Raw genomic sequence first — 19,552 nt, forward strand, 5'->3', positions numbered from 1 at the left:
GGTGCTGCTAGCTATGGATATAAGCAAAGTCAAAGAGATCATACATTATTCATACTTAAACTCATGGTAGTCACAATCATTCTAATGTATGTTGACGATATAATTATATGTGGAACCTATGAAGAAAAAAATAATATTTAAAGTAATTTTTTATCAAAGAATTTGAGATCAAAAAGCTAAAAAAGTTGAAGTATGCCTTAGGAATTAAAGTAGCAAAGTCCATGCAAGAAACTTAGTATCTCAATAAGAGCACGGCACTCGCCTATTGAAAGAAATAAGAAAATTGGAATGTAAGCTAGCAAGTAGATCAATAGATCCCAATTATAAACTTGGTGAAGCTAAGAATGAAGTGGCAAGGATATATATTAACGTTTGATGTGAAGATACATTTGTCACTCCTATCAAAGACCAAATATAGCTTATGTTGTTAGTGATCAGGCAGTTTATGCACAATCTAAAGAAAGTTCACATGTAGTTTGCAAACCAAATATTGTAGTACATAGAAATAGCTCCAGAGAAGGGAACCATAATAAAAAAACACATGTTTAATACTTGATGCGTATATAGATGTTGATTATGTCAGATAATATCCATAGATGATCAGCTTCCGAATATTACACTTATCTAGATGAAAATCATATAATATGGCAAAATAAGAACCAAAATGGTGGCAAGATCAACTGCTAAAGCAGAATTTCAAGCAACAACTCTAGGTGTTTTTGAACTACTATGGTTGAATATTACTTTGGAGTATGTGAAGATTCAATGGGATAGCGACATGAAACTTTATTGCGTTAATAAATCTATAAATGAGCATAACTCATAATGAAGCATAAGCAAACAAACATATAGACTAATATATATATTTTCAGATAGTTTTAGGCAAGAGGTGTAATATATTTTTTAATGTTTTTTAATATATATATATATATATATATATATATATATAAGCTTGAATCAATAAGAAAATATTTAATTTTTTCTCAGCTTCGTTCTGCCACAAATACAACCTTTCAAGGAATTATGCAGCACTTAGCTACCATAAAATCTAGAAGAAGGTGCCTTCTGGGGGCTGGACAAGCTTCCGATTCTGAGGAGCAAGCATTTCCTTTTTCAACTGAGTCAATATGTCCTCCATGGTATTATCCCTTTGCCAATGAGCCAGCATACCAAACTTCTTTGGTTCCACCTGCAAAACATGACCAAAATATAATCAAAATAAAATAGACAAATAAAAGTGATGAGGGCATCGACCGTGGAAAGTTTATCAGAGAAGGAGCCGAAGATCTACGGCCATGATTGGACCACTTTGTTGTTGAATTATTATTTGTATTTGATTTATTTATGCATTTTTTCCATTTTTACCCTCACTTGAGGGAATAGGCTTATGTGACCCCAGGGGGCACTTCTGTCATTTGATTTGTTATTGTATTTCAGCTATTTATAGCCCCCTCCTCTTCTTTTCGAGGGAAGATGATTATTATAAAAAGAAAATTTTGCACTTTGTGTTTGAGAGCTTGATAGTTCTTGTGAGAGTTGAAGTCCCTAGGTGAGGGCAACGTATTACCCATCAGCTATAGGAAGCGTCCGAACTCGTGGTCCATCTCCTCTGCCAATTTCCCCTCCTTTCTCCTAGCCGCCACCTCTATCTTCCTCTTTCACTCTTGGCTGAAAACCACCCCAGCCTTTTCCATCACTCAGCCAACCACCTCCCCCTAGCTGCCAGCCACCACTTTCCCAACCCTTGGCCGACCCCTTCCCCCACCCAACCACCGGCCCCACCACCTATCCTAGCCGCCGGCCATCTTTTCCCCCTCCCTTTGGATTCAAACTTAGCATTCAAGAACTTTCCTAAATTAACCACCTTTTAAATTTGGAAGTTTATTAAATTCAGATTCAAATGAATTTGAATTTGAAAGTTATTCCTGCCCTCAACTCATGCTTTATTTGAATTTTAAATAGGATTTGATTTAAATATCATTTCCTATTTTAAAGTTCCAAATCTAGCAATCCATAAAGTCTCCCATTAAATCCTTTCCCCTAAGCCTAGTTGTCGGCCCCCACCTTTTCTCTCCACCATTATTTCCTTTCCAACTTGGGTTCCCAATCAAACCAACCATCAAGGTGCCGCCCCTCCTTTCCCCCTTTATTTTGGAGATTCAAATTCAAATTTCTCCAATTAATCTCCCAAATTAATGCGGCCATTAAATCTCAATTCATCCGAAATGATTCTTGATTTAAATTGCATGCTACCTACGAAAGAGAATTAATTCAAATTTCCTTTAATTGCTGCCCCTACATTAATTTGACCTCTAAATCCAGAATTATTCCATCCTTTGCGTCGGCCACTTAGCCCCACCCCCTCTCTCAACTTCTTCTCCTATGCTTGATATTTCACCAAAGGAAGAAGAAATAAAACCTCCTCCCTTAACCATCCATATGGAAAACCCTCGAGCACCTTAATCCTTTGACAACAACAAGGACTGTTCGCTTCAAGGAGAACTCACAAACAATCATCGCCCGGATCCTGAAAGACATTGGAGCAAAGTTCAGAAGTTCGACGAAGTTTTACATCAAGTTCAGAAGCTTGGGGATGTTCTACATCATATCAAAGTTTAGAAGTTCGACGAAGTTCTACATCAAGTTCAGAAGCTTGACAAAGGTGAACTCTCTTATAAATCATTTATTCTTCTTCTAACTCCTCGATCGTGACATCATTAGAGTTATGAAAGCTTCTCCGCTTAGCCCTTATCATGAGTTTGTGTGAGGGATCTTAATAGCGACTAATCTAACTGTTAATCAAGGGATTTCCTTTGAAAGCCGCACAAAAAGCTAAGTTAGATTTGATTTGATTGTTTTTATGTTCCTATCATTAGCTCGTAATCGACTGCCTGAACCTAATCATTGCTTTATTGTTTTCAATCTCTTTTAAGTTGCAAGAAGTTACCAATTGATATTTCTCACTTGTAAGAGTGTAATTTTAAAGATAATCGCATCTCAAGTTCATATAGCCCTACCTCAAAAAGTTAATATTTTTACCTCGTTTGGTAAGGCTTTCAAATTGTTACGTGCTTCTGCAAATGTGTTGTTAATGATCATGAAGCCATTAAAGAGTTCACTTACATTATATTTATACCATGCTTTTTGTTCAACATTTTTCACACGAATAAACATTGAGATGCAAGGTTTGTGAAAAGCAAAGGCACCAAAAAGTGTAACAAAGGCTAGTTTGCTTTGAGGAAGTGTTCGCAAGTGGTTGGAGTTGACTTTAAAAAGTAAGCCTTGTTTACATAAGATTAAGTGGTGTTTGTTTGTTTGTTTTTGTGAACTCAGTTGCAGTGTTTAAAGTATAATGAGCTTCATAAAATAATGCTAAAGTAATAGATTATGAGTGATTAATATTTTATTAACCTAATTATTATACTCATAACAATAATCTGATTATTTAGACTAATTGCTAACTAATATATAATCCTTACATTAGTGGTTAATTAATTATTAATCATATTCTTTAATTCTAGACCATGAAATTTATTGAATTAGCCTAAATAATAAGATGATTAATCTTCTAATCATAATGTACAGATGTAATCACTATAATTATTTCATTACTGCTTTATGGTGCAAAATGTTGGTCATTAAAGAAAAGCATAAAATTAAGTGAAGTGTTACAGAAATGAGGATGCACAGGTGGATGAGTGGCTTTAAACTTAGAGACAAAATGTGAAATGAGTATATGCGTGAAAATGTTGGAGTAGCTCTAGTGACAGATATGATTAGAAAGAGCCTCTCTTAGATGGTCTGGTCACATAAAGTGTTGGCTTCCCGATGACCTAGCTATGAGTAGATTTATTAAATCCAACCTATGTTAAGAAAGGTAGAGGTATATCTAAAATTTCTTGGTTAAAAAGTATTAGAAATGACCCTTGTTTATTAGATTTAAATGAGAATCTGACTTTTAATAAGGCACAATGAAGAAAAAGAAAGAATTCATGTAGCCGACATCACATAGTAGGATAAAAGCTTGATGTTGGTAATGCTTTACATGTAGAAGTAAAACTAGGTGTGCATTCTACAGCTTCAAAGCTCCTAATAAACGGAACCCACTTCAACTTATGAATTCTGAGTAAAATAAATAGAGGCTCACTTTCATTTACTTTCAACCAAGCAGATAACCAAACACAAACCTGAAATCCAACAATTCCTAAATACATATGTCAAAACAAACTGAATTCAAACAAGGCTAAGACACATTTGAGGCATCAGATATAATAAAGAGTAAGTAATGAAAGCAAATTCTAAAATTATTAAGGGAGATATTATTACCACTCCAGTCTCTGAATTGACACAAGAGATATTTATCCGTGAATGGAAGCGAACGCTGGGTGGTTTCTCAGGGTAATCCTTGTCACAGAATAGCTTCAACTGATAGATGCGGCCCTCATGAACACACTGCAAAAGTAATATGATTTTAGAGGAAAAGGAAAAGCAAGCAAATCATATTTGAGCAGCTTGAGATTTCGAATTAAGTGCTAACATTAAGTGGACCAATTATGGTGCCTGTCCATGAGCGCATGTAAATGTCATCTCCATCATCCATCCCATAGCTCACCGTGCCATCGCCAATTCCTTTCTCACCTCTTTCAAGTTCTTCTAGCAATCTGAAGTTCCGTGGAACTGTGAATTATGTAGAAGTAGACAGCAGGATGCTAAAATTTCAGAATTTCAGTAGCTCATCAAAGAATATGGCAATCAAAAATTTTCCTTCGTATAATCAGATATATCCGAGAAGATAGACATAAATGCAAAAGTTTTTTAGATGACTTTATGATAAAAGAAACAGAACAAACTGCAAGAATGGCCGTAGCATAGGACAAGATCATAAATAATAGGCTTTGGTAGTTTGAAATGTCAAAACGAAGAGCAAAATAGTCACCACTAAGGGGGAAGATAAAATCAATAAAGTAGATAGATAAGGAAAAAAAACAAAGGATAGATCAAAGACACTTTGATCACTCCTAACCAGAGAAGCCCATCCTCCCAATACCCATCCTCCCAATATTTTTTCCAACTTTTGATTAAAGAATTTAGATGGTTAAAAGTATTGAGAATGTTACTGCGACACAAAATGAAATGGCACCAGCCGTGAAGATACGAAAACCCTCCTTCCCTGCTTGCCAATGTCAATCCATTGGCTCATCATAGCCATGTGGGGGCTGCATAATGGACACAGGACTTACTGCCTGAGAAACAAAGACCAGACATGGCGGAAATGGACCCTGATGTTAATGCCCGCAAGGGTGTACAAGACCAGTGGCGGCAGGGATCCTCTTCCTCTCCTCTTCCTGCACTTCTATATTCACTAGCATGCACATAACCACACCATGCGGCACACACAACAGAGATGCAACTGTCTTATTTTCATAAATGAGCGCCAATCTCTATGGGCCAAGCCCACCTTAGACCCTTCCATCTTCAAATCCCTGCCAGAACTCATCTTTTCTAATATAGATGAGTATGATGAGCCTAAGTCATTGAGAATTAAAAAATATGAATGAACAACTTTAAATCTTAATCATTCAAATATGTGGATGAATGGTGTTAGTTATGATGCGCCGACAATTCCCCTCAAAAAGGTATACAGTCTCCAACATGCATCGAACATAACACACGTCGAAGATGTGTCTGATTAAAAAATACTAAAAATAAATTGGGCACGCATGTCTGGCACACGTCTTAAATGTTTTATGAAAAAACTTTTTAATTTTTTTTTTGTATTTCAAATTTTATTTATTATAAAAATGAAAACTAAATTTATTATCTCCTTACATTTACCCAAAATCAAATTCCTACCCTCATTCTCACATTCCATGAACATCCCATTTCATTTCAATCGTAGGTCACAGTCATGGTTTAACATCAATGCCCAATGACATTTCAAAATTGCCATTTAATGTCATCACAACATCAACATTTCAAAATCATCTCAACATCAAAGTCTGACATTGACACTCAACGCAATCAATTTTTACACTCACAATTATGCCCCCGCACTATCTCAATATTTCATCTATGCCCCACATTGTCTCAACATTAACAACCAATGTCATCTTGACATCTCAAAAACTACGTTCGATGCCCATTGCACAGCATTGATGCAGACTCTCGACAGCATTATTGTCTCCTCTCTCGATGCCTGACATATGACACCGATTCTCGACTCTTGACATCCTAATATTTATCATTTTAAGCATAAATGTTAGTTTTGAATTTAGAAATTTGGAGAAGAAAAAGACTTAATATTATTTCACAAAATTATCCCTATTTATAGATCTATACATGATATCTTAATAAATAAATAAATAACTCCAGAATCATGCATAATTTCTCAAATATAATTCTTCCCAAATCAGTCACCCAAATATGGAAGGAGATCAGGGTGATCCATGTGAGCCTCCCATGGATCCTCATCATAGCCGTGGGATCAAAATGCCCAGTGACATATAAGATTTTAACACTCCCCCTCAAGTTGGGGAATATAGATATGTCATTTCCAGCTTGATAATCAATCTCAGAAAGGTAGAGTTATCAAGTTCCTTTGTAAGAATGTCTGCAAGCTGGTCTTTTGATGAGACAATGTAGATACATATAAGACAACTATCTAGTTTCTCCTTTATAAAATGTCTGTTCACTTCTACGTGCTTGATCCTATCATGCTTAACCACATTATGAGATATGTTAATTGTTGATTTGTTGTCACAGTGTAGCTTCATAGGTCCTTCCCACTTAACCCTTATGTCTTCTAGGATCATTTGATCTATAGTAGCTCACATATTCCCAAGATCATGGCCTTATATTATGCTTCTGCACTGGACTTTGCCACCATATTATGTTTCTTACTTCTTCGTGTAACAAGGTTTCTTCCAAGAAATGTACAGTATCCTGAGGTAGATCGTTTATCTACTAGCAATCCTGCATGATCTACATCAGTATATGCTTCTGGGATTATTCCACTGTTTCTTCTTAAGAGAATCTCTTAACATGGGTTTCCCTTAAGGTAGTGCATTATTCTGCCTACAGCTTGCATGTGAGTCTACTTTTAATTTTGCATGAACTGGTTGACCATGCTTACAACAAACATAATATATGGTCTGGTGTGAGAAAGGTAGATCAATTTTCACATAAGTCTCTAGTAAGCTCCCTTATCTATGTTTAGATATTTTTTAACTTCCCTCAATTTCAGATTTGATTCTACTGGTGTTGGTGCTGGTTTACAAGCTAGCTTACTTGTTTTTTTAAGAAGATCATTACTATATTTTTTTTTTTGTGAAATGAAGATTCCTCTACTGGAGTGGTTCACTTTAATTCAAAGGAAATATTTTAATCTATCAAAATCTTTGATCTCAAATTCCTCAGCAAGGCATTTCCTCATGATAACTTTCTCCTGTTTCATCATTCCCAGTGAAGATAATATCATCCACATAAACTAATAAAATTGTGATTTCCCCTGAGTTTGAGTGCTTGAAGAACAATGTATCCCCCCTTGTCTCTGTCGATAACCATTCAATAGCATGACTTTTAAGAATCTTCCAAACTAAGCTCTATGTGATTGTTTTAAAACCCATATAGAGCATTTGTTAACCTACACACTTTATCGCCCCCAAATTTCTCCTTGAATCATAGTGGAATCTTTATAAATATTTCTTTCTCCAAGTTCTCATGTAGGAAGGCATTTTTAACATCCAACTATTACATATGCTAGTTGTAATTAACTGCTAGTGAGAGTAGAATTCTTAGTGTTCATCTTGGTCATAGGTGCAAAAATTTCCTAGTAGTCAATGTTGTATGTTTGATTGTACCCTTTCACCTCCAGTCTTGTCTTATACCTTTCTAATGTACCATCAACTTTGTATTTCATAGAGAACACCTATAGTTGACTGATTTTTTTTTCTACTAGTAGGTTGGTGATTTCCCATGTACTGTTGTTCTCCAAGGCCAGCATTTCATTTTCCATGTCACTTTTTCAATTTTTATCAAATAAGACCTCAAAATATCATTAGAAATATGAATATCATTAGTGTAACCAGAACATTTTTGTGTGAAAGTGAGAAGTTAATAAAGTATACAAAGTTGATCATGGGGTACAAGGGAGGTTTTTTTTCTGTGAACTTGTGTTAACCTCAATTTCAGGAGACGGTTCACATTCTTGGATCTGCTCTGGAACATAGTTTGTTTTTATACACCTGGAATACCCACTTGCTCAAACTTCCTGTTATCCATAATAGCATTGTCCTCAGTTTCTCTGGCTTTGATTTTAGGTTTAGGTCAATTTGTTTGATGTAGAGCTAGAAGGTCAAGAGGGGCAAGCTCATTTTCCTCATATTCATCAGTTTCAATCTCCCCCAGAATATGAGGTTTAGTGAAATAGGATTTTTGTTCATCAAAGGTAACGTCAACAGATATAAGAGTTTTCTTGGTGGAGTGATGATAACACTTATAACCTTTCTAGGTGGATGAGTATCCAACAAATATACATTTGAGTGCTCTTGGATCTAATTTTCCTTTATTTTGGCTATGAATGTGAACATAGACAGTGCACGAAAGATTATGGGTTTAAAATTTGAGGTAAAAAGATGATAGAATATCCATTGGTGTTTTACGTCTCAAGGTTTTTGAAGGTAGTTGATTTATAAGATATGTGGAAGACATAAGGGCTTCCCCCAGTAGGATTTACATACATTATGGTGGAATATAGAAGTGCACAAGTGGAGGCTAGAAGGTGACCATTTTTCTTTTCTACAACCCCATTTTATTGTAGGGTTTGAATGAGGAAGACTCATGAATGATATTTATTTTGAAAATAGGAGGAAAGGATTTGATTAAAATAATCTTTAGGATTGTCTGAACGAAATTCTTTTATTTTTATCCAATTTTTATCCCAAATTGGTGGGATCATGGTATGAAAAATGGGAAGGATAATGCTAACATCATATTTGTTTTTGAGGAGAACGGCCCAAAAGACTCAAGTGCAGTCACCAAGGAAGAATACAAACCATCGTGCCCCTGAGATGTTAAGGATTTTTTAGGGTCCCCATATACCACTATGAATAAGATAAAATGGTGTATTACATCTCTCATGTTTGTTTGGAAAATAAACTCATTTATGCTTGGTTAACTCACAAGTTTCATAATGAAAAAATTCATTTTCCATCTTATAAAAAAGTTTTGGATACATATTTCTTAAGACATCAAAAGATTGATATCCTAATCTAAAATGGTGAAGCCAAATAGTATATTTTTTATCAAATAGGAATAAAATAGTAATTATTGGTAATATTAGATTTGTTCAGCTCTTCCAGGTAATACAAAACATCTCTCTCCTTAGCAAGTCCAATCTTCTTCCCCAAATCTCTAGTCCTAAAATAAGCAACAAGTATGATTTATAAGACTTGACAACAACATTTTTTTTTTTTTTTTTTTTCAATTTTTTTTTTTTTTTTTTTTTTTGGGGGGGGGGGGGGGGGGGGATTAGGACTAAGCCCGTATATTATAAAATGAGATTACAAAGAACCACAAAAGCAACTCTAAATAAAAATTGCAAGTAAAATGAGACTTGTAACAAAAACCAACTATAAGGGCATCAAAAATTCCCAAAAAAAAAGCCAAAAATGGTCACAATAGTGCTCAGGTGTTGCTATAACTGACACGTTCGGGCTAGAAAATCATGGAAGCAATAGCTCTAAAGCCCGAGAGAAGCAGCGACAGGAAGAAGTTTCATCCCTAGTTGCCATCAGACCAGATCAAAAGAACATTCAGTAGGGTGCAAAAGGATGCCAGGTCGGATGCAAAACCAAAACACTGGCAAAATGATCAGGCCATCTAGGGGCAAAGCACAATATATCGGTTCCACTCATCATCGCCCAAAAATCACATAAAATTCAACCAATTGTCAATGCTGCAGGATGAAGCACGAAGGGAATGATGACAGCAGCTTATCAATTTTTTTTCATTTAGAGGCCCTAGCTGAAACAACCTTAGAGATCTTACTACAAATAGAGTTAGGGGTCCAATGAATCCCAGCAAATCTTATATTGTTCATTTCCCTCCAGAGGAAATAAACCGAGCAACGGATAATAAAAAAGTAAAAACTCTTCTCATAAAAGTTAAGCTGCTAAACTTCATCAAAAAATTCAAAAATCTACCACATAGAGGGTCTGAAGAGAAATCCAACCAAGTAAGACAATAGAGAAGATAAAACCGCAAAAGAGAAATCACATTGAAACAGTAAATGCATGATGGTTTCATCTTCCTTAAGGCAAAGAGGGCAGTAGTTATGAATCTGAATATTTCTTTTGGCTAACACATCAGCTATTTTAAGCCCATAAAAAATAGCCAGTCAAGCAAAAGAAGAAAACCCAAGGGCTGATCGTTTATGCCAAATGTACTAGTGCCAAGAAACACAAGGGAAATCAAAGAAGAAGTGAGATTTAAAGGATTTAAGGCAAGGTTCAACACTTCCATTCCAGGTAATAATAGTAGACGGATTGTCCTGGATCAAAATAGAAGAAATGTTTTGAATAGCAAGAGGAGGAAAAGAGTCCGGCAGCTTCAAATGCCAAGAGACATAAAGTCCTACACAACAACAAAGCCAAAATGGGGCGGCTGCAGAAGATCAAAAACCGCCAAACCATTGACCCACAGATCCCAATACATTGCAAGATTGCAATTAACAACATCAACATGAAGCTTAATGTTATATGGGGATTAGGTTAGTGGATAATTAAGATATATGTAGCATATTGTTTTAGAGGGAGGGAGATATGTTGTCTCCTTGGCCTGCTATTGTGGTAAAAGAACCATTAATAGTGATGATTTTTTATCATTTGGGAAAGGAGTATAGTTGATGAAGTAGATAGTGGAGTGTGTCATGTGATATATGGCTCCTAAATCAATGATCCATAATCCTTTCAAATAATTTCTTAAGACACTTAATCCAATGGATATAGATAACATATCTAAAAGTGCAAGAGAAAAAGATGCATGTGATTTTTCAAGGTTTATTAGGAGTTGTTTTAATTTATCAATATCTTTTTTCTTGAGCTCCCTGGGGCTAGACTGCATTTTTGGGTTGTGCTGACTTGTAGTACTGGCTTATGATGTGCATTTTTGTCCGCTTCTTTGATTCCACTCCTTACTTGGGGGTTTTTGATATATCTTCCAACATGTCTCCTTTGTATGTCTTGATTCCTTACAATAGTTGCACCAAAAGGAGTATGTCTTTAGATTTTGAGGAATGCTTATATTTTTCTTCCATGACGCCACTTTGGTTGACACCATTGTTGAACCTTCAATAACCTTTAGCTCTAGCATTACCCCTTGTCGGCTTTCCTCAGCATGAATCAGAGAATGATCTCGTTTAATGAAGGTGCTCCTCTTTGCCAAAGATCTGAACTCTAATCTGATCAAACTCTGCATTTAATCCTGCAGGAAAGTCATACACTATATCTATCTCAATAAAGTTTTTCACAATAGTAACATCTTCTAGACACTCAGTCTCTATGGATATATATTGATCAAGTTATTGCCACAAGTTTTGAAGGAGAGTGGCATATTCCATTACAATTTTACTTCCTTGTTTTGTGCTTCCCACCTTTACCTTAATTTCAAAGATCTAGACAGCATCCCGAGCAACAACAACAACAACAACGTCAAGCCTTTGTCCCATTACGTGGGGTCGACTACATGAATATTTTTCTGGTGGCATCTCATATATCCTTAGAAATAGATAGGAACATAAGAATATCACTAATTTCTGAAGTCATGAAATTCCACAACCATGATATAATCATGAAGTTCGCTTCATCATATGCCCAAAAATTAAGATCTCCTTTCAGTTCCATCCAAGGGAGGTGATTCAACTTTCCTTTCCCTTTTCAAGTAAGTCTTCACAAATTGGGACAATTTCAAATAGTTCTTATCATTTAAGTGATAAGATTGTTGCATGTTTTGGAGATCTCTTCCTTGGTGCACCTTAAAATCTTCAGCTTGGTCAACGCTCTGGAGGAATTAATTTCAAATATTGCGATGTCAAAGGATAGCAATGAAGGCTATATGTAAGATCCTGGCAACGACAATGAAGGTTGATGCTTGTTGAGTAAATCAAGAGCTATAGCAGTTTTTGTTTGGGTTAGTGGTGCTTTTGTTTGGCTCGGTCTAGATGCACGAACAAGTGGATTGATCGCTTCTTCTGGTTGAGCCCAATACATGGGTTCTTCAGTTCAATCTCCCTCTCGTTTCCCTCTTGTTTCTCAAGAGAAGCTGGCAATGAATGAACGACATTAGAAATGAACTTCAAATTTTCGTAGGCTTTGATCCCATGTGAAATTCAAAGATTTGGAGAGGGAAAAGACAAGATTTTATTATTCAAATCTATCCCAGTTTATAGATCTATACAAGATATCTTAATGAAGAAACAAATAATTATAGAATCATGCATAATTGCTCTAATATAATCCCAATCTAGGTGAGCCTCCCATGGATCCCCATGCTAGCCGTGGGATCAAAATGCCAATGTATAGTTAGGATTTAACAATTATTTTTCAATTATTCTTAATATTCTGCTTATTTAATTATCATACACTATGTTTATAATATGAATATTATAATGTCATTTCAACCCATATTCATGTCCTATATTTTTAATAATTGATGTGTGTTGTGTTCATGTCACCATATTAGTGTCTGTGCATCATAGGGTGCAAGTTATGAGGGAACAAAGAATTTTTACCATTCCAAAAAGATAATCTAACACATTCTTGCACTCACGCAAATGTGCACAAGCTAACACACTCATGCCCTTATAATGTCAAAAAAATAATTATACTATTGTATATAATATATGTTATATACATTATTATACTATATGTATTAAAGAAGTATGTTTCTTATTTATTATTATATAATCTATTTATAATATACTATTTATAGTACAAAGCAATAAATAATGCATTTGATAGTAATACTATGCCTACAATTAAGACGTATATTATAATAATTTACAATAAATTATAACATTTGTTCCTTGGGATGAGTCTTCATGCTTTGGAATGGTGAGTGGCATGTCAGGTAAGAATGTCACACTTAGTAACTTACTAAAGTCTCATTGGAGAACATGAGCTGGAAGCCAAATTTTTAGAAACTTTGAAGGATCACCCAAATAAAAGTTTTTATTATAACAATATTGACTTTTTTTCTCAACAAAAAAACAAAGTTTATTCTTGCCATTACAAGCCAAAATTCTAGATGGGCTTCTGTAACCTTGAAGATGGAATAAAAAAAAATTGGTGCAAGTGAAAATAAATCAGAAGAGAAACTCATATGTGAATCTAACTTTGGATTTCTAATTAATAGTTCTACTGAGCAACTAACCTTATACCCTAAAATGGTTTATACTAAAGGACCCGACTGAATCCTAGTTGGCAAACCTAACCTAACCTAACCTAAGTTAGCTTAACCTAAGAGCTTGGCTCAATTGATCCAAATGAGCGAATTGAGTTAAATCACAAACTGATTTGTTTTAGGACCTAAAATGACTAATAAGCCTTCAAGATGAGTAGTACCTTGGCCTCTAGCATGTAATTAGGCACTAGACATTCACTACAATAAGATACAGCATTTATACATAAGAGTTTCAGTGAGAATGAAAACATCTTCACATTTGCAGATATTCATGAAATTGTGAAAAAAGTTTTCATCATTGCCTACATATTTGAAAAAAGTTTTCATCCTTGCCTACATATTTACCCAAGTAAAAAAACATGATATATTTTTATTATGGCGCATGTACATCATAAATCCCCCATCATCTCAACATCCAATTGTATTAATGAATCTATTACCATTTCTAAGGATCTCAGAAGATTAAAGTCCAAGAATGCATCCACTCCACTGGCAGGCATATATCCTTACCCAAAAACTCTCCGTTCCTACATTGTCTTCCAAGCTTCAATCCCTATTCTTTTCGGGCATTGGTAATAAATTAGTTATCCAGAAAGCTTTGATGGGTATCTTTTTCTTCTAACAGCCAGGGTAAAATTAGAAAGGCCTCTTTGCTACCCTAACTTCCTTCAGATAAGAGTTGCCTTGTTATAGTCTAGTAAGGGTGATATTGCAGTACATCTTCAAGCAATCATAAACAGTTTGTCTTCAATAATCTCAGGAAGGAAGAAAATTATGATGAAAGAGAGAGACCAGAATAATGAGGGTATTATATCCATCTTTAAAATATTTTGAAAGTAGAGAAAAACTATTGAAATTTGGCTTAGAAACCATAATTAATCAATATTAGGAATGCATGTCTCGGGTTGAAACCAGAGTTGGTGAAATGGGATTCAATGGATCACAAAATGATGACATGTTTTGCAAGGGAATTTAGATTTTACAAGTTATGCAACTTAAAAAAAATAATATCAATTGCCTTTGTGAAGAAGCACAAGCATTGAGATCTCCTAGAAATCTTATTAAATGGGTTGGTTTCACATATCTGGTCCAATAAATTTCAGAGACAATTTGAATTTCAGCTAGTAGGTTTCTATTTCAATCTTTTCTTTAGGTTGCATAACATTAAACTTTCCAAAGAAAAGTTATAATTATATGCATTTATTTTATTCGGTATTTGTGTATTGAAGAATGAAAAATATTTGGGTTTCCTGCACAGAAACTAGTGAATAGCAAAGAAATCATTAGGAGCTCAAGGCGGGTAAAGACTTCTGTGGTAGAATTAGGAAAGCAATTCAGCGAAGGGAGTGGGATCCCACATGAACTATTGAGAGCCTCCTCCATTATTTTAAACATACTCGATGGTAAAACCCATTGTTTTGAAAATCGGACCCTGACCAATCCGATTCAGCTTAAAAATTGGATTCGCATCAAACCGGACTGAACTAGCAAAAATCGGTGGTTCAACTGCTCAAGAAATTCGGGCAAATTGGCCCCCAATGGTGAACAGTTAAACCGATCCGAGTTGGAGAACCTGCCAATTCTATAATTTTTTTTTAATTAAATCATAAATAATATATTTTAGTTTATTAAAATACTTTAAATTTTTAAATAATTTTATTATGTATAGAGAATAATTACACCATACATAATATATGCATGTCATCGTAGAGCTGTCAATTTTTGACACGAACCGAAACACGACCCGGAAAAATCCGGGTTCGGGTCGACCCGGTTATCAAACGGGTCGGGTTCGGGTTCGAGTTCGAATATCTGACACGATTTGAGTTCCGGGTCGGGTTCGGGTTGACCCGAAAACCCGATAATGACCCGAAATTGACCCAGAAATGCTTCTGCCAATTTCTGCTGCCCGACGTGCCCGCCCTGCCTGCGAAATGTCCCGCGCGTGCTGCGTACGCGTCCACGCCGTCTAGTCGCGTCGACTCTGCCCGCGAAATGACCCGCGGTCCGCGTGTCCAGTCGCGTCGACTCCGTCGAGTCGCCAGTTCGCCTCCTTCGAGGTTGTCGACGTGCTGTCGCTGCGCTGTTGCTGCCACACCGCCGGTCTGCCGCGCTGTTGCTGCAGCACCGCCGGTCTGCCGCGCTGTTGCTGCCGCACCGCCGCCGCTGCTGTTGCCAGTCATTTTCTCGCCGCCGCCGCTTCAGCCAAACACGCAAATCGTGTCGGGTCGGGTCGGTTTTAAATATTATATTAAATATTATTTTTATTATAAATTTGTTATAATGTAAATTATAAGAATCTCATTTATTATCACCATAATTAAATATAAAAGTTAATTATAATTAAATTATTAGATAAAATAATATAATTAAAATATATATTTAATAATTTAATTATAGTATATAATTATATTCATTATTTCAATTTAATTAAATTATTTAATAATTTAATTATATTGAGAGAAAATATGTGATAATTTGTTGAAAAGTACAAAAATTAAATTTTTAGAATTATGAGGTTTAAGATTAAATTGTTATAATTATTATATTAATTTTATTAGTTTTTAATAACACTATTATTTATTATGTCATCTAGTTCGATCGGTCAAACCATGAACCTCTTCCTCCGGTTTGTTGTACGGTCCAGTTTTCACCATGGTAAAACCAGTCTTACTGCTTTTCACTAAAAGGGTCCCTCATATTCCAACAGTAAGAGGCCTTACTAAGAGAAATATATCTCATAGGTTCTTTTCTTCTATATATATCTCATAGTCTTTCTATTAAAACCTCACTATGAATTCTATAGCTAAGTGGGCATAGATTGGGACCCATGTAAATTAATAGTGAGGAGTGCTTGAGTTTGGAGTAGAAATGACTCCATGATGGCCTGTTCCATGAGTTTGAAGTTAAAAAGAAAGGGTATACTTACTTGAGCAGTTTCTCTAGTCCCCCTATATGTGTAATAGGGGAGTTCAAAGTTAGGGAGTCAAGCAATATTGACTCTCTCCAAACTTCAACTCTAAGATCACCTCCAAACCGAAAAACACATTTTCCCCTCCAAAATACAGTAATATCATAAATGCATTAATTCATCTCCAACCGAACTCTATTTCTTAACACAAAAAAGAAAACTCCGTGTATATTCTTTCTCAACCACACACACACAAGCCTTTTCCCCTCCGCTTTATCTGTTTCCGCAAAAAATGTGTTTGTGAACAGTGTGACACCTCTCACTATTCATGAACAAGAGAATGGCTTGCCTATTGCGTTTGATTGGAGAAGTTCGTGGGCGCCAAATAGGAGTATGGAGTTCGGTTGGAGATGGCCTAACTGGGCCAAAAGTCCATTTAAGAGGATTAAATCAACCAATCTTCTTCTATCTCCAAGCAGAATACCCGCACTCATGGCATAAAAGTATAATGAAGATCAAAGAAAACTAATTAGATATAATTAGTCAGAAATACGTGGTTATTGAAATCAAAGACCAACACGTTGATATTATGAAGAACGTCCACTCCAACTAGAACAGCAGATAAAATTAACCAAAAAAAATCGGAAAGGAGAAGGTAGACCTCAGCTAACAAGAATATAACTTGATCAAAAGAATTTGCTAAGAATATAAAACCTTTACAGCACTCAAGTAACAAATGAAAAAGTGCAAATAGATGTGATAAGGGCAAAAATCTACATAAACCAAGTCCAAACCAGTAAATTGATCTTCATCCCTACGAAAAACGAAATAATCCTGGCTACCTAAGTCACATGTTAAATTAGACTCCACCGAGTGAATCCTCTCTCCGAAACTCATCAGATTCATCCATTATGCAACCCCTCTTCTTTTGCCAATTCTCCAAACCAATCAACAGAAAATCCCTGACAAAAAATAAGCAGGCCAAAAGCCAAAAATCAAAAAGTGGATAATCTTCTCACCGACGACGCTGGATCCACCAGATCCTCCGAGAGTCATGGACGATCTCCTTGCCCTAGACTCGAAGCTGCTTCTTCTTCTCCTCCTCCTCCTCCTCCTACGTTGCCGTCCGTGAAGCTAAATCGATGCGCCGACCTTATTCTTAATGGGGGAATCAACCTAAAGCAAGAAAGAGAAAGATATGCGAAATGGAGACGGAGCAGTGGCGCAGAACCGTGACGATGGCCACATCGAAAGTCGGAGATCCACCGTTGGTTATGGGCGTGACATGTGAGATCGCGTGAAAAGGAAGCTGCTTAGGGCCCAGGGCGGCCTGGCGGGTCGATTTTGATGCCCGTTTCAGGAGAAATAATTCAGTGCCGAGTTCGAAAGTAGTTCTGCATTGGGCTCTTTTATATATATATATATATATATATACTAGTTTTATTACAAGTGCATTAAATACACCTGAAAAAAAAAAATTATATTTAAATTATATTATCAATGGAAAATCAGTTTATCCAAAATTTCTCACAAGGAACTATCATTTATCCAAGTCTAAGAGAAGATTTTCATATTCCCTTGCTTAAGAGTGATGCAAGCTATAATAAAGGTTCCAATATGTTTAACGCCTTCTCAAAATGTAAATTGTATATTACCATGCTTCCAAATAAAAATATAAGTCATATATAACAATATTTTAGCAATGAGGTCCCATACATAGAGTTCAATAAACTTTCAATCTTTCAAGTGAGGCTAAGGTGAGTAGGAGAAAAATAATCCAACCTCTTGTACGAAATGCTTCAGTGACATTACTTCTAATGCTTTCCGAAATACAAATTAAAACAATGCAAATTGTGTTGTAAGAAGAAATTGCTTGTTATTCTATAGCTTGGTGAATTCATCAAATGAACAAAAGAGATGTCAATTGAATAATGAGATAACATAATAAAAATTCCATAAATATTTGTAGACCTTCGTTGGATTTAGTAGAAGCATAAGCCTTTGGCTATCGCCTAGTATTTAATTGAAGAATGCAAGCAAAATAGATCCACCAACGGGCCTACGCGTTAATTCATAAAAAAATTAGTCTTTAAAGGGATCAAATGTCCGCTAATGCTCAAAAAACTACAATTACAAATCAAAAGAAATCTAAAGAGTTAATGATCCTAGCTACAATACATGAAAAAGAGGAAAGAAATTATCATAATTGAGATTATAATAATAAATATTATATAACATTTTATGATAAATTTTTTTGCCCATAATAAACTTTTATAACCTCAAACTAATTAATTAATAAAAAGTGCAGATTACTTACCTTTATTCAAAAGTAAATGCAAATAAACAATATTAAAATTCACTATTAATAAATAATATGTGTTCGAAAGTGATTAAAATAAAATAATAAAATTACAATTTTAATATATATTAATGATATTAAAAAAATCAGTATTCTAAATTAATAACATATATTTCATAAGGTTGACGATTTAAAATAATTACATCAATATGAAAAAATATCATGCAAAATTCAATAAATTCTATCTACATAATTAATTACAAAATATACATGCAGTCAAATAACTTTATGTATACTTGTCCATAAAATAATGATAGGTTTTTTGGCCAATTGAAATAATAGATATTGAAAATAAATTAGTTTATTTGATATTAACTGAAAAAAATACATTAACAAATATGAACAATGATTTTCAAATATGAATTATTTAAACATATAAATAAATTATGTGTTAGAAAGAAAATAAAATAGCATGATATAATTACAAATCAAATATACTAAAAATTAATTTTCTTAATTTAAGTAATTTCAAGAATATCTATAGAATTTTAAGAAATAATTAAGTATTGTTCCACAAGAATGTCTATAGAAAATCAAAAATTTATCAAAAGAGAACCGATATGATCCAATCAACTTCTTTGCATGCATATAATTATAATTAAATGCCCTTTGTATCAAATTTTCTTAGAATTTAATAGTTATATGTTGAAAAGAAAAATTTTGACAAATAAATGTTAGTTTGTTTTCCGCAAAAATAATTGTGCTGTTTCACCAAATAATTTGAATTGTTTTAAGAAATTTGAAATGAAGATGAATACATATTTTGTAATTATAAAATTTTGAGTAATAAGACATATTTTTAAGTAATAAGAAATGTTGATGAA

The 19,552-nt window shown here is 34.7% G+C and overlaps 1 protein-coding gene across 1 annotated transcript; it reads right to left on the reverse strand.

Annotated features, from left to right (window-relative positions):
* Nucleotides 1–897: 897 nt before the first annotated feature.
* On the reverse strand, nucleotides 898–17,710 carry LOC110100895 (ubiquitin-conjugating enzyme E2 variant 1C). Its single transcript, XM_020828613.2, has 4 exons — nucleotides 17,389–17,710; nucleotides 4,538–4,677; nucleotides 4,327–4,452; nucleotides 898–1,189 (listed from the first exon to the last, which is right to left on the reverse strand). The coding sequence occupies exons 1-4, from the start codon at nucleotides 17,423–17,425 to the stop codon at nucleotides 1,049–1,051; spliced, it is 444 nt and encodes a 147-aa protein (XP_020684272.1). The 5' UTR covers nucleotides 17,426–17,710; the 3' UTR covers nucleotides 898–1,048.
* Between the last annotated feature and the right edge of the window lie 1,842 nt (nucleotides 17,711–19,552).

The sequence above is a fragment of the Dendrobium catenatum genome, unplaced genomic scaffold, assembly GCF_001605985.2.
Source record: "Dendrobium catenatum unplaced genomic scaffold, ASM160598v2 fragScaff_scaffold_325, whole genome shotgun sequence".
NCBI classification, from domain to species: domain Eukaryota; kingdom Viridiplantae; phylum Streptophyta; class Magnoliopsida; order Asparagales; family Orchidaceae; genus Dendrobium; species Dendrobium catenatum.